Raw genomic sequence first — 16,325 nt, 5'->3', positions numbered from 1 at the left:
TCACCAGTACCTCGTTATTAGACAGACAGTTCATACAAACATGTTTCAGTTCAGAAGTGTTTGTACTCCGCCTGTTCTTGCTGTTCTACTTCTGTGTAATTTGCAACATATTCCTAGTAAGTGCATTTCTTCATGCTATTACTATATACTGCCTGGGTGATTGAGCTTCTTCTGAGGCAGAACGTAAACAAGATTAAGTCACAAAGAGCTATTAGTTTTTTGCAAATACCTTTGCATGAATATAGGTCCAGCTAAATATGTCAACAGTGAGACTCTGAATGAATGTTCACAAGTGTGTTTGGAAGTATATCACAAAGCATAGGTAAAAGGCAAACACAAAGCCACAAGACAAGATAGAGAAATAATTCACTCTCAGATTTTGTTAGAGGAGGAATTTTTTGGCACATATGTTACAGAGGCTAAATGTCTATCAGACATGGACAAAAGAAAAGTCACCTTTCTTCCTCTTCTGCTGTAAACCCTTCTGATGTTCATGACAGGTGAGATATTTCAAATCATTTATGTCACAGTAGCTGGGAAAATAATCTGACTATAAGTAGTCATAAAAAGAAATACATTCAAGTATATTCTAGATATGTAATGTATATAATTTTTATTAAAATTTGTTCATAGATTTCTACATATTTCATATGCACGAAGATAGTGAAGCTGATACTAATGAATTCTAGTTCTGGAAGTAGAATTTCAAGTGCTAGGAAACTGATAAGATGAAAAAGGCATAGAAAGGCAAAAATATTACTAGGATGTTTCAAAGGAATACTATATTAAGATAAAAAGAAACCTTAATGATAGTGCTTATTCATTATAAGGTGAAAAACAGTATAAATGTAAGCAATAATATGGAAAATATATGTGTCTTCAGCAAACATTTCTGATTTGACTTTGGGAAAATGCCAGACAATTATGAGGATACGGTTAACGAAGAAATACTTTCCATTTCAGCAATGGGAAATGTGTTTAAAAGGAGCTTATTATATCTTGATTTTTTTTCTTTTTAATCACCATGTCTGGATAACTGACAATTTTAAGACACATAGATAAAATGTATTCTATACTATCAGGCCCTGCTTCTTCTTCCTGTCAAAGGAAGCTGTTAGTTTACTTTGCCCATATTGCAGTGTTTGCCCCCATTATCATGTTTTTATACAAAGGTTGATATTTTCAGAAGGCTGTGCAGCCAATATATAACTAATTTCCTTCTTCTTCACCTTGACTAGTAAAAATCAACTGTAACCAATATTTTGTAAAGGTTGTGGCAGATTTCCCATCACTTAACTGATTCTAATAAACATTGAAGTTTCTGAAGACCTGTGCTGGTAAGGAGAATTTTTTCACCTCACTATCTGGGAGTAACACAGCCTTAGTTATTACTTGATTCTGGTTCTGCCCCCATCTGGGTGAATCTTCTCTTTAAAAGTCTTTTTTTTTTTTTTTTTTCATTTTTTTCTGCTCCCAAATATTTTCCATACTTATGTGTTACTGTTGTAGAACTGCTAGTAGGTAGCTGCAAGGTAATGGGATGTTGCTGCTATGGGATCCTCTTTTATAAAATCTATAGGAACCTGGTGTAGTTGGGGCCAAGTGGTGTATGCACAATCCACTCTGAACCTGTCTCCTATAGAGGAATTAGGCTGTGTACAATTTCCCCCAACAGCTATAACTATACATATCTTTTGCATTGAACAGAGGAAATGTGATTGATAGTGTTATGATCCCTATCAGAGCCAGGCAGTTGAGCTTGTCTTTGGTTTGTGCCTATGCAGCTGGCAGCTTACATGAGCCACAGTCACAGATTGGTGCATGATGCAAATCATGAACATTAGAATGTTTCATTGACCTTTTTCTTCTGAAGCTTGATATGGTATTAGCTTCATTTTATATCATCTTGGCCTTATTCAAGCTATGGCCTCAGGCTTAAATCCTCAGGCTTTTAAAGAATGTAGGCAGAGAAAAACAGCATATATTCTCCCATTGAGCTGTTCTACCAACAGATTAACTTGCAGCTACATGGGAAACATTGGCTTCAGAATCCCTGTCATTCCAGGTCATGTGAAGCAGTCACTTTCTCACCATCTGAGAGTGGAGCTGGCTCATTTAGAAGACATTAAGAGAAAGGAACACAGAAGAGTTCTTTAGTATTAAAAATTACATGGAGTTCATTTTCCAGGATTGCTTTCCAAAGCATGCCATAGTACTATTCATTAACGTTTATGCTTACTGGTACTAATTTTGTTTTACAAAACACGTAAGTTACTTACAATAAGATCTAACATTTTTAATTTTGCCTGGGCTCCATTTTATGTATGGTTGACCTTAGGGGAAATTGTAGTGGTTAAGAAGAATCCATCAGACTCACTCTAAATCTCTTTGTAGGCTTTGACTTAATCATCTGCAATAGCAGAGATTATATTTCCATTTCAAATCTTGTACACACTACAATTTTAGAGTACAAAGTCATTTTTTTTCCCTTCAACTAGATGTTTTTTGTAGAGCTTTCCCTACTTCTCCCCATACCATATAATTTAAAATGTATTGAATGCAGTGGTAGAAGAAAATGTGTAATTTATACACAGATTTGAAAAAAAAAAAAACAACTATGGCTTGAAATTCAAAAAAGACATTGACAGCCTTTGTTGGCCTGCTTTCCTAGAATTACTTTCAGGTCCACTTGAAATTTAAGCTTCTTTCAAGATGAAAACATGTCCACAACTTGTACAACAGTCTACTAAGAGGTGTTTCATGTCAGAATATTATTCTTAGATTAAACATCACTCTGAATGTCATAGCAAAGCAACACAAATAAGAAATAGTAGGAAATAAAAAAAGAAATAGTGTTGAAATAAAAACTGTATTTTAAAATGTGTTTGTTTTTACCCACACTGACTCCCTGACTGATCATTCTTTGATGTAACTTTCTCTAGGTGGAACAAATGGCAGGGGACCCTAGTCAGCAGACAGAGGCTGTGGCATGCATGCAGTACAGCTGATCAGAATTGGCACTACTGGGTTTCAGGGCTCTTGCATGTGTGTTAGCCAACCAGCCAGGAAAAGTATTTTTAGTAGGACATACAAATCCACGGTTCTGATATGTAGGAAGATGGAGAGAATGCTGCCCGTGGCCTCTGGCACTACTAATGATAATAATGTGGTTCCATTATAGGCTTAATCCTAGGAGCCAGACTGACTTATTTCCTCTCTCTTATACAAGCCCAGCAACTCAAAGCCATCATCCCTCTCAACAACAGGCTTTGCCCTGAGCATTAAAGAACTCTATCCAATGGTTAACATATTGTTCAGGCTGGAAATAGATGGGCAGCACAGGGGCTACCACCTGCTTTTAAGTCTTAGCTTCTTGATAGCACCATGACAGCTGCTAGTCTTGGCTCTTACACAGTAGAAGAAGAGGAAGAGGAGGAAAGAATAAGCTTCTAATAAATCTAGTGTTTGTATTCAGTGCATAATTGGTTTTCTTGACCAGCAGCCAGCACTGATGCTATGCTATTCTGTGGGAGGTATTCTTCTGAAAAATAGTACTCCAGTGACTTTGGAAGGCAGTATTTTCTCTACTAAGAAGAAGATCATTAACTCTGTCAGATCTGATAGTGTGCCTTTGGCTGTGGACAGGAACATGATTTCCAAAGGAGAATAATGACCATTTGGTACAAAATATGATAATAGAGGGGAGAAGGAAATAGGAGAGCATATACTGCTGCTTGCAAGGTGAAATCAAGAGAAGAAAGGGAACTTATATGTGTAGGTATATAAATATACATATTTACATAAGTCATATAAAAGGAATGTAAGGATATGATTTCACTTACAGTGAAATTTCTGAAAGAAAAATTAGCTGACTTCAGGATAGCAGTTACTAGTGACTCACGTACCCAGAAAGTGTTTGTGAAAGCCTCCTCACTCAATATGCTAGAAATAATGTAGCACGAACACCCCACCCTGAACTCCAGCCCAGGTTTCCCTGCTCCTACACTTTGCTCTCATAACCCCACTTGGGGGGTTATGAGAGACTTCAGACTTACTTCTGAAGTCTGGAATCTTTACTCAGGTTTCCTGGTGGAGAAGCTGTTAGTCACTTCTTGCTTGTCCACATCTAGGTATCTACAGCCAAGCAGCTCAGTTTTGGTGTCCCGTGTCCCTCTTTTATTTTCAGAGATGAATCTTTCTCTTGTCTCTCCCAGAGGGTTTAGGTCTTCATCTCTCCATATTCCAAAACACTTCATTTAAGAAAGACTTCAGGAAAATATGATAGCTGGTTCGTAAGTTCTTTAAAAGCTTCAGTTCAGCCTGTGGCAGAGTTATAAAACTGTCTTCTTTTTTAAAAGCATTCAGCTTCCATATTCTACTTCCTCAGTTTCCTCAGCAGTGAATTTCAAAGGATGATTACTTGCTGCACTAATAATCGTTTCCATCAATATGCTCTGAATCAAATGTCGATGTTACGAAAACATTAGCCTACTTCTCTCTAAAATAGCATAAGGTACAGCAAAAAAATCTTTCCATAACAAAAACTGTGGAATGAACTCAAGTTTGATTAATTAAGCCAAACAAATTTCTCATAGTGCTAGAATAACTCCGTCCCTGGATTTAGTAAATAAAGGATTTGTAGTAGAACAGGAGGATCTCAACTTGGAAATACTTCCTGAATTTGATGTGGATGAGGCCATTGTTTCTAGTTTTACTCTTCCAAGAAATCATTTGCCACTTTTGGGGAAGAGCTGTGAGACATATAGTCTAAAACCACAGTTCACAAAGAAACACAAAAGAAGACAATCAACTTTGCCCAAGGTTAAGAAGAGGTTCTGAAAAGAGCTGTAATTAGTTACATAGAATGTACCTAATACTTAGAAAAAACTTTTAATCTGCCTGACATGAATTAAAAGCTCTAAAAATTGGAAACTGAATTTGACAATATTCAAACTGAAAATAAAATGCACTCTCCATAGTTAAATGCTACAACAGATTGTTGAGAAATGCTGAGAAATCTTCAGCATCACCTTTTAAGTCAGGATCAGATGTTTTTTCTGGGAGACATTTTCTTCTTCAGTCACAAACTGCTGATATAGGCAGCAAGAGCCATTTGGCGATATTCCTTTGCATTAAAAAGGAAGCAGATGAGGGGATTATGGTGATCTCTGTCCTTAAAAACTCTGACAATGAAAATTGAATGAAAGGTAGCGGCAAACTAGCTTTTATAAGAAACATAATATTTCTGTTATTCTTGTGTTTGAACCTCAGCGTTGATATGGACAATTAGTCAGATAGCAAGTTTAGAAGAAAAGATTTCATCAAATTATAAAATGAATTTTACATTATAAAGCTCGTATGCTTTTCTTGCTGTCAGAGCAATTCTGTCCTGATGGTCTGTTCAGTAACTACAATTGACCTATATTTTCTGATTTATTCAAATGAAAAAACCCACTCAATTGTGCCCAGAAAGCACAGAATTTAAATAAGAAACTGTTTTTCTTATTTCTTTTTTCTTTCACTTGAAAAGTACATTTACAAAGCAGGGTAATTCACTGGTTTTAGTGCCTACATTAATGTGGTCAATATGCTTAATGAATATTTTTTCATTTTAGAGACAAAAAATGTTTGTGTGTAATTTTTCTCATCTCTTTCTAGAAATATGCAGTAGTTCCATAAAGGCTGAAAAAAGAAGTTATTGGTTTGATAACTTCTTAAAAGGAAAGTAAATTTGTGAGAGAAAACTTTTAAAACTGACAACTAAGTTGTCCACACCTGTCAAACAGTGATTTCCAAATACTAATTTAGGCACACTGGTGATTTGCAGAGTCTTTAAAAAACTGTGGGGATCTGTTTAGTCGCATGCTCTTGAATGGTAAATTGCATTAAATTTCAGGTAAGTTACATAAAGCTCTTTCTATTATAATTCTTCTGATTTGTTTTTGATAAAAAATGACATCTGCAAGAATGTGTCTGAGAGGAAAGGCGGTTCATAAGAGCTGCACCAAATTGTCACCTATTATGCGTGTAAATCTAAGCTAGACTCGGGGTAAGACCATTTGTATATGCAAGAGAAATAGGAGGATGCTGGAAAGTAGAAGGGCTATGCAAGAATGTATTTATCTGGGTTCTACTAATAGTTGTGTACTTAAAAGTACAAAAAAATATTAGTGTTGATTATGTATTGCATAGTTTATCCTAGTCATTCAGCTGCAGGCAACTGCTTTGTTTCAGATATCCCTCAAATGTTATTTGCTTGCTGCTTCCTTGATTTTTGCCTTCTGTGTTAATTTTGTAAATGAATGTTGTACTATATTTAGCTGGGACCTTCAGTACGATCTTTCAAGCTCTCTAAACTATTTACTTTTCTATAATCTTATCTAAGGGAAATGTTAATTGACATAGCTATACGAATGACTCGACAAAGTGGTAGCTAAATCACAGTCTACAGGTTGCCTTGGACTTAGTTCTCATAGTACTCGACTCTGTAACGAAAACAGCTATTGGTGTACCTTGCAAAAGCAAAATTACTGCAAATGCTGTGTATCTTGGCTAGATTTTGAGGACAATGAGTCCTTCCACTAATAACTCTATCTGGTATCTTACCTGGTAAGTAAATGAATAAAAGATGTGTTTATGGCTGTGTAATTGACTTGTTTGTTTTCCCTGCTATCATTGATTTATTTTGGAGAGGGGAGGGGGACAAGTCTTTGAATTAATTTATATCCCTCCTACAAATGAAAAGTCATCTTTTTTTAGGAATTGGACCTACTATCTGCATATTTCCTCAAAACGGAGGCCAAAAGTACAGAAAACTGGAAATATCATAGTAAAGTCAACTATGGTGTGATAGTGTTTCTCTAATTTGTTCAAATTAGCCAGCTATGTACCTGACTTATCACCAAAAAGCAAAGAACACGGCCTCTTTCTTGAAATGTTTTTAAAATTTGCCTTGTGCTAATGAAAACACTTGTTGCATGTGGTCCAAATTTTGGGAAATTATTAATTTAGTTTCAGTTTCTAGCAAATCTGGTTGTTCTAGGGCTGTACATCAGGGGCTAAACATAATAGGAACAGCAGCATTGTAAGTGGTTTATTCTTTATTTATTTTTTCCCAAACAATGATTTTATTATGAAGTACTGTCTCCACTTCTAATAAATAACACTCGTTTCTTGTCCTATGCCTATAACACATGACAGAGTATCACTGTCAAGGCCTATTGTAATACCCAGCTAGTTGCTCCAGCTAGTCAATAGAGTAGTTTGCAAATGAAGAACATTTGTCTGAATGACATATTTCTGAATGAGAATTGCTTTGTTTTGCAGAGAGTTTGGCCGCTGGAAAGTAAGCAATCTTGCTGTTGAAAGAAGAAATTTCCTTGGCTCCCCACTGCCACTTGCCCCTGAATTCTTCCGTAACATAAGGCTACTCGGACGCCGCCCGACCCTTCAACAGATCACAGAAAACCTTATAAAGAAATATGGGACACATTTCCTACTATCAGCTACCTTGGGAGGTAAGGTTAACGCTTGGAAATATTGTGCATGAATTTGATGTGAATGAACTAAAAGTGTTGGTCACAACTGATTTCTCTGTAAAACTGTGGTGTTCCCTTCTCAGAGCAGCTGGGCTGAGCAGCTCTCCCTGTGTTGGACTTTAAAGCATGGGATCAGGTTTTGCCTACAAGCCCCATGGCTGCTTCTTCTGCTGATGTTAAACTTTGCTTTATTCATTCTGTGTAAACAATTTTAGGGACAAAACGACCTGAAATCCCATTGCTAAGACTGAGGTCCTTTTCCTGAGTTCCTGGTGTGCATGCTCCTGGTCTTTTGGGGATGTCTCTCTGCACTAAGACATTATTAAGGAGAGTGACATTTTTTCTGTAAGAGGCCCTTATAACAGTTTACATAATAACAGATTATTTAAGTCATTTACAGTACTGAAGAGATGAAGCAAGAAAAAAAAAAAAAGTAACAATTATTTCCAACAAATCTTTTCAGCGAGGAGACTTCTAAACTACTTTGACTGCTGGAAAGTCCCTATATTATCACTCTACCCTTTTTAGGACTAGTTTGCACTTAACCAGTGGGACTAAAGGTTTCATAATGGGATGATAAGGTTTTGCCATGTGATTCCTATTAACTTAATAGAATCTGCATCTCTAAATCCCCACAGACTAATTTGGAAAGGGTAGCCTGATGTATAATTGGGATCCAGTCGCCAAATGGATTGAAGAAATCCAGTGAAGAGGCCTAATGCTCAAGTGAGAGCATAAATTGTTCCAAATGAAAGATAATTAGTGTCTGTGATTACCCATCTAGGCATTACAAAATGAACTGACATTTTAGAAATGCAGTTTTATCCCTTGGTGGGTGATTATATTAAAGATAATTCTGGTGATTGAGTATTCCTCCAGCAGGACAGTCTTGTCAAAATCCTTTATTCACCTGAGGAATGGTTCTCTTTTTAATACATTTCATAACTGAATTCTAACCATATATTAACAAAATGACAGCCTTCCTATTCTCTTTTGGCTGATATCTGAGATCTATAACAACTGAAATGGCTCACAGTAGCTCCATTTTGTAAAAGACCATTCTAGAAACAAGGTAAATTTCTGTCTTACTGTGGTTATTTAAAATAATAAAGAATTAGTTCCAATTGTTATTTTGAGAACTAGTGCTTCTAGAGCAAAAGCCATCACCATTAGAATTTTAAGAACAAATTATGTGTTGACCAGAAATTTGTAATAAAATTCCCAGAAATTCTTTTAATTACTCAGTATATTTCTTCCATGCAAAAAATACACTTTTATATGAATGACTGTATATTTTCTTGTGTTAACAGCACATATCACATCTGAACAGTAAACTTAATTGCAGAAGAGAAAGAAAATGTTTCTTAAAATATAAAGTATAATAATTAAAGATTTGGCTGCAGCATGTATCTTAATGCAAGGGTTATCCAATGGTAAAAATTATTTTTTAGGATTATTAGTTATTTGCTAATTCTTAACTAACATAACTTTCAGTGCTAACAGCCATTTGATAAAACTAATTTTCAAGTTGAAATTGGACCTAACAACTCAGGGAAAACAGTCTAAGAAACACAAGCATAACTGCTCTTACAATTACAAAGCACCAGTATCACACTGATCACAAAAGAGCTACAGACTTGACACCTTTTAGAAAGTATGGCCCTAAGTAAAAACTAAAACTTAAGGGTAGTTCTTCTGAAGATATTTGAAAATTGTAGCTTAAACATTCAATATTCTCCCAAAAGCCTCAGGATTTACTCCAGGGAAACCGGGGTAGGGTACACTTTTCTCATCCCTCTTCAGACCACCTCACAAAGGCCTTAAAATGCAGTAGCTGCCACATACTTGCAAAAATTTTCCACTCATAGGGAGACAGTGTTGACTTCTGGGGTCTGTCAGCACCTAATGAAGACAAAGGGAGTTTTTGTATTAACTTTGATGGGTTTTGATTTAGGTCCCTATCCTCAATTTTTAGGCATGATTTCACGTACACCTGCTGCCTTCCCTTATCCTTGGATGGGTGCTGAATACTTAAAAAAATTAGTTCAATTAAAATAATTACAGGAGATTAGTAATTTCTAAGAATGCTTTCGTGAGGTAGCTAATAACCCTGTACTTTCCTGTATGTGTTAGTTCTCATTTGGGGGCTAGATTGAATGGGGATTCCCAGAGATGCTTGTCCATACTTTATTAACATGTAATTAGATTTTTTTCTTTCAATAATGTATTTGTATTTTTCCTGTAATTACAAACTGTTTTATCCTGAAAGCTTTGTGACTTATGTAGCTCCTTAAAAGCAGATGACCAAACTGAGTGTGCATAGTACTCTTATTTAATGTATACCCAATCATCTGTACTCATGGACATAAAAGAAAGCTTGGCAAATGACCGATCCTGTGGTAAGATTTGTGTGCCTCTGTGACCATTTGGCTTTCATGAATATCCCTTTTTGACCATAAAGGGAGCTCTTGCACATGGTTGTTTGTGATACGTTCCCAAGTCTTTATTCACAAACACAGAAATATACTTCTCAAGGGCATTCTGAAATGAGAATTTAGGGAAGTTCTATTTTTCTTGCTGCCACAAGATAATGTGGAAAATTACATTTCTTACTGCTTCTATTTCTTATGGAAATTTTATCTTCTTGTGACATAAGCCAAATGTCCATAATGACCAGCTTCAAGCTGCGTGATAGAAGGACGTTATGCTTGTCCTATGCTTGGCCCATAGGCAAGATCATGTGCCTGTGCACAGGTGTAACTTCTGCTTCTGCATTGACTGTCTGCAGTGTCAAATCTGCAGAGAAAGGAGAACTGTGGCTGCTCATTTTTTGCTAAATTTTGTGCACAAATGGGGATGCTGTGTTGGGCTGGGCCATCACTAGGAAGTGAGGAGGTTTCCTCCACTCCTCTAGGACAGCACATATCCTGTTTGCATTAGCAAAATTACAAATTTACACAGCCCAGCCAACACTGACCAGAACAGCTTTAGGGGAAAGGCAAGACAGGACTCATACAAGGGAACTCAATCCTTGAAGGTGAGAGAAAACTCTACGGGACAAGTCCCTGAGCATCTCATTTAATTAGAGTCGCTTTGAGCAGGGGATCACCACCACAAGTTTCTTCCAGCCTGAATTACTTTCTGATTCCATGAAATGTATTTCTAAGTTCTTTATCAGCTTTCAACTAGCAGTTCCAAAAAGCAAAGATTCTCCTTCGAATGAGAGACAATACACGTATTACTTTTTCTCCTTTTGTTCTGCATTTACACTTTTCTCTTTTACTTGCATACAGCATGATGCAAAGAAGGTCCAGCTTCCTGAATATACATGAGCATTATGTGCTGTGCACTTTAATAGTTTACAAAAAATAGTGTGCAGAAGTGAGCTTCAGAACTGGAAGTTATTATGAAGCCTAGGGCACCTACTGTGGAATAAGTGTAGGAGGATGAAAATATCAGTGGGTCCCACTTTAAAAGGCATTCATTTTAATACTCTTCTTACAAGTAGATGTAAAGGCTGCTCAGCAAACCAATAAACTTGGTGATGAGGAAATTACAGACAACTAACATAATACAATGAAAACATAGGCCCTTGTTCCAGGCATTTGGGTGACGTGAGTCTGATTCAGGTGTTTTGCAAGATAAAGACAGTGGACTTTACAAATGAGTCCCCTGTGCATCTGGAAACATAGTAACTGTTCTGAATAAACAAATTTGCAGGAGGTTGCCAAGGATTCTTAGGAAACGAAAACCTTTTTAGGCAATTGGCTAAACGTTGATCTCAAATGTTTGAGATGATTGATTTATTTTTGCTGTTATTGTCTGTCATAATTGCTCAAAGAGTTTATTATGAGACCATCAATAAATTCACCTCTCTGGGTCAGGAAATATCCTTTGATATGTTGAAGGCTTGGAGGATCAAAAGAAAAAAAAGTTAATTTTTTCTTTACAACAGACAATCTTAATGGGCATCAGCAGATCAGCTTAACCCCAACCTCTTGTCATTCTCCTCTCCATTAATTACAGTTCTGAAAGTTTGTTTGATAGTTACACCTTTACTATTCTACACACTGAATAAAGAGAGTTAGATTTTCTGCACCTGATTGATATTCCTCTTGAGCAGTATATTACTCTGTGTACAGAGATGGAAGAAATTGTCAGGTGTTGTAAACCAGTGAAGCTCCATGAATTCTGAAGGATTTATGATCATTTACACTAACTGCTGATATGACCTTTGTTTTCTATAACAGTTCTTTCAAGGTAAGATACAAACTATTGGCAAATAAGGTAGGGAGAGTCCAGTCCTAAATGACTGATGTGGGAAAGAAACTTGAAAATTTAGCATTAGACTTTAGCACCCCACCCCCCAGGTATGTCAATTTTTCAGCATTTTATATTATGGATGCTAAGGGGAATTAAAAAATACAAAAAATATATTACCTTTCTTTTCTCTCTCCATCTACTCAATGAAAACAAATTTCAAATCCTAAAAAAAGATGGTATGTATGGAATTAATATGCATTGTTATTCACTTGAACCACAGAACCACATCTAGCCTAGTATTAATTTATATACTTTTTGAACCTGTGCACTTCCACCAGCATCTGCTTAAGTTTGGGAAAATGACCTGATAAAACCCTAATGGTACATTCTGCGATCCATACATGAATAGATTCTCCACTAGTGAGAAACTATTTTTTATAACAAAGACATAACAATTTCTTTTTTTTTCCTTCACTTTTTACTGTAAAGCATTACAGCTATTGTAACTGAGGTATTCTGTTTAATCAGAAACTTTTGAGGAGTTCATAGGCCAAAGACCTTTATGCCTTTGTAAGATACATACAGTTTTTCCCCCCTAAAAGATGGTGGGATCAATAGCCCAGCTGAAGTGCATCTACACCGATGCATGCAGCATGGGCAACAAATAGGAGGAGCAGGAAGCCGTTGTGCAGCAGGAAAACTATGATATAGTTGCCGTCACGGAAACATGGTGCGATGACCCACACAACTGGAGTGCTGCAATGGATGGCTATAAACTCTTCAGAAGGGATAGGCAAGGAAGGAGAGGCAGTGGGGTAGCCTTGTACATTAGGGACGGTTTTGATTGTCTAGAACTTAACAATGGTGATGATAGGGTTGAGTGTTTATGGGTAAGAATCAGGGGAAAGGCCAACAAGGCAGATATCCTGGTGGGAGTCTGTTATAAACCACTTAACCAGGATGAAGAGGCGGATGAAGTATTCCATAAGCAGCTGGGAGAAGTCTCACAATCACTAGCCCTTGTTCTCATGGGGGACTTCAACCTACCAGATGCCTGCTGGAAATACAATACAGCAGAGAGGAAAGAGTCTCAGAGGTTCCTGGAGTGTGTGGAAGATAACTTCCTGATACAGCTGACGAGGGAGCCAACTAGGGAAGGCACCCCGCTGGACTTGTTTGTGAACAGAGAAGACCTAGTGGGTGATGTGACAGTTGGAGGCCGTCTTGGGCATAGTGATCATGAAATGACAGAGTTTTCAGTTCTTGGAGAAGTAAGGAGCGGAGTCAGCAAAACTGCTACCTTGGACTTCCAGAGGGCAGACTTTGACCTCTTCAGGAGCCTGGTTGGCAGAGTCCCTTGGGAGGTAGTCCTGAAGGGCAAAGGAGTCCAGGAAGGCTCCACATTCTTCAAGAAGGAAATCTTACAGGCGCAGGAGCAGGCCGTCCCCATGTACCAAAAGACGATCCGGTGGGGCAGGAGACCAGCCTGTCTGAACAGAGAGCTTTGGCTGGAACTCAGGAATATAAGGAGAGTTTATGACCTTTGGGGGAAGGGGCAGGCAACTCAGGAGGACTACAAGGATGTCATGAGGTTATGCAGGGAGAGGACCAGAAGGGCCAAAGCCCAGATGGAACTTAAACCGGCTACTGCTGTAAAAGACAACACCAAATGTTTCTACAAATACATTAGCAACAAAAGGAGGGCTAAGGAGAATCTCCATCCTTTATTGGATGCCGGGGGGAAACATAGTGACAGAGGATAAGGAAAAGGCTGAGGTACTTAATGCCTTCTTTACCTCAGTCTTTAATAGTCAGACCAGTTGTTCTCAGGATAGCTAGCCCCCTGAGCTGGATGAAAGGAATGAGGGGATCAAGTGCACCCTCAGTAAGTTTGCAGATGACAGAAAGTTTTCCAGGAGTGTTGATCTGCTGGAGGGTAGGAAGGCTCTAAAGAGGGATTTGGATGGGCTGGATCGATGGGCTGAGGCCAATTGTATGAGATTCAACAAGGCTAATCACTGGATCCTGCACTTGGGTCACAACAACCCCATGCAACGTTACAGGCTGGGGGTGGAGTGGCTGGAGAGCTGCCTGGCGGAAAAGGACCTGGGGGTGTTGGTTGACAGCCACCTGAACATGAGCCAGCAGTGTGCTCAGGTGGCCAAGAGGGCCAATGGCATCCTGGCTTGTATCAAGAATAGTGTGGCCAGCAGGACTAGGGAGGGTGATTGTCCCCTTGTACTTGGCACTGGTGAGGCTGCACCTCAAGTACTGTGTTCACTTTCGGGCCCCTCACTACAAGAAGGACATTGCGATGCTGACGTGTGTCCAAAGAAGGCCAATGAAGTTGGTGAAGGGTCTAGAGCACAAGTCTTATGAGGATCGGCTGAGGGAGCTGGGGTTATTTAGTCTGGAGAAGAGGAGGCTGAGGGGAGACCTTATTGCTCTCTACAACTACCTGAAAGGAGGTTGTAGCGAGGTGGGGGTCTTCTTCTTCACCGAAAGGGTAGTCAGGCATTGGAACAGGCTGCCCAGGGAGGTGGTTGAGTCCCCATCCCTGGAGGTATTTAAAAGATGTGTAGACGTGGTGCTTAGGGACATTGTTTAGTGGTGGACTTGGCCATGGTAGGTGAACAACTGGACTTGATATTGAAGGTCCTTTCCAACCTAAACAATTCTATGACTCTATGATTCTATATATGTGTATGAAGACAGAGCTCTAAATAGGTAACTGTGGATGATGCTCAGGTATATCTGCCTTTGAGTGTTATCTTTTTGTTACTGTTTCCTCACTTTCTGACGTGAAGTGATTGGATCACTCCTTTTTCCTACCACTACCGAGTTTACAGTTGAAAATATGAAACAGACAATCCTTTCATCATTACAAAGTTGTGGGTACTGGAAAACAATCTCTCAATAATTGAAGCAGAAAATAGCACTAAATTTTTAAATCATATTAATATGTATTATTATGTATAACCAAATATATTTACTCCTTCAATAGATGGCTATATTTAGCTACAGTTATTACAGCATTATTCCAGTTCTACCATGTCAATGAGAGTGATTTGCATTTTTTTATTTAAATAGTTCCTGAAGATATTCTTAAGATGAACACAAAATCAACTTCTAATTTCTGAATGACATCTATAAACTGTTTTTTAAGAGTCTTATATCTAAATGGCCATGAATGCATTCGGTATATAGGATATATACCTGTAGAGAACCGGTACCAAATGTGGTTTTGTCTCGACATTGCCGCTGTAGCGCCATCCAGCGTAGCGCTTCGAGAAGACCATCTTCTCCACAGCTTTGAGAAAAAACAACCTCGTGCGCCTGCGCAGGGACTAAAGGCGCGAAAAGAGCTGAGGCGGGGACAAAAAGGCGCGAAAAGAGCAGAGGCGGGGGCAGCATGGCCGTGGCGAACTGCACGTACACATTTGTGATCCGCGCATGCGTGGGAGCCCCTATATAAGGAGCGCACGTGCCCCTCGGCGGGGGCGGCAGCGGCGCGCGCGAGACTCCTCCTTCTGTTCCTGCACCCTCAAGGCTCACCCCCCCCCCCCCCCCCCCGCTTCGATCCCCGCCGGAACCTGAGGCCACTGAAGACCCTGCGGAAGATCACCGGACTCGAAGTGGTGGTGACAAACTCCTCCTCCTCCTTCTCCTTCTCTCTCTCTCTCTCTCCCCTATTCTTTTCCTCTCCTCCCTTGCCCTCCCTCCTCCCTCCGTTCTCTTCTCCCCTCCAATAAAAGTAAAAGGTTGTACGGCATTTGACCTCGTTTGCGTCTTAATCTCGTCCTTGGGATCGTATCGAAACCTCTCCCGACATTGGATCGGGACAATACCTCTTTCATGTCATACTTTTATTTTTTGAAAAACAGCATGTAGAATATTTTTCTCAACTCAGGGGTTATCTTCTAAATACAAATCCTGGAAAATATGTTCATCTAAACCTAGAAAGAATTAAATATATAGGCTAAGTTATAAGCTTGCAAATTCCAGGGCTCGTGGAGACATTAGTATATATTGTTTCAAGGTCAGTCTATAGTGTGAGTGTCACTCTTCTGTTCCCTGATGAATATCTGTCAGTGACAGCAACTACATGGTATTAAAGCATCAGTGTTGTGACTCTGCTAATTTCTTGAACCAATCTTTGGATTATGTGGTGTTATTTTGTGAGCATTACCAAATGGTTTTATGCTATTTCTTTTAAACCTAGGAAAGTGAAGTTAACTGACTCTTGAATTTGGTCAAGTAGAGAGAATACTGCTTTCAGAGCTTGTGGAAAGCAGAGCTGTGTGGATCTGATGCTGAATAACTGTTTTCTTAGTATTCACTGTCATTAATCCTTTTCAGTTCTTAAAATTCATAACCTTGAATGGTTTTCTAAATCACATTTGTTTTTTAGCTAATGCTTGGATGTCTTCTTAGCCTATTTCATGGCGGTAGACTGTAATCAGTAAAAACCAAGATTCATTCATGTTTCAAATGTGACAGAAGAGTCTCTTCTGGCATGGATTT

General features: G+C 38.6%; 1 protein-coding gene across 2 annotated transcripts in view; it reads left to right on the top strand.

The window, feature by feature from the left end:
* BRINP3 (BMP/retinoic acid inducible neural specific 3) overlaps positions 1-16,325 on the top strand; it is a gene marked incomplete at both ends in the record, with an annotated part of 205,626 nt that overhangs the window by 96,842 nt on the left and 92,459 nt on the right. The window contains one exon of one of the 2 annotated variants that reach the window (XM_082314485.1): positions 7,327-7,517. The exons of the other annotated variant lie outside the window; for it this stretch is intronic. Coding sequence (XP_082170611.1) covers positions 7,327-7,517 — 191 coding nt within the window. The remainder of the gene's footprint in view (positions 1-7,326; positions 7,518-16,325) is intronic. 2 annotated transcript variants of the gene reach the window in all.

Source organism: Platalea leucorodia (genome assembly GCF_965183815.1).
Source record: "Platalea leucorodia genome assembly, chromosome: 5".
Taxonomy (NCBI): Eukaryota; Metazoa; Chordata; class Aves; order Pelecaniformes; family Threskiornithidae; genus Platalea; species Platalea leucorodia.
Note: the sequence above shows the minus strand (reverse complement) of the source record. Positions and strands in the feature narration are given on the sequence as shown.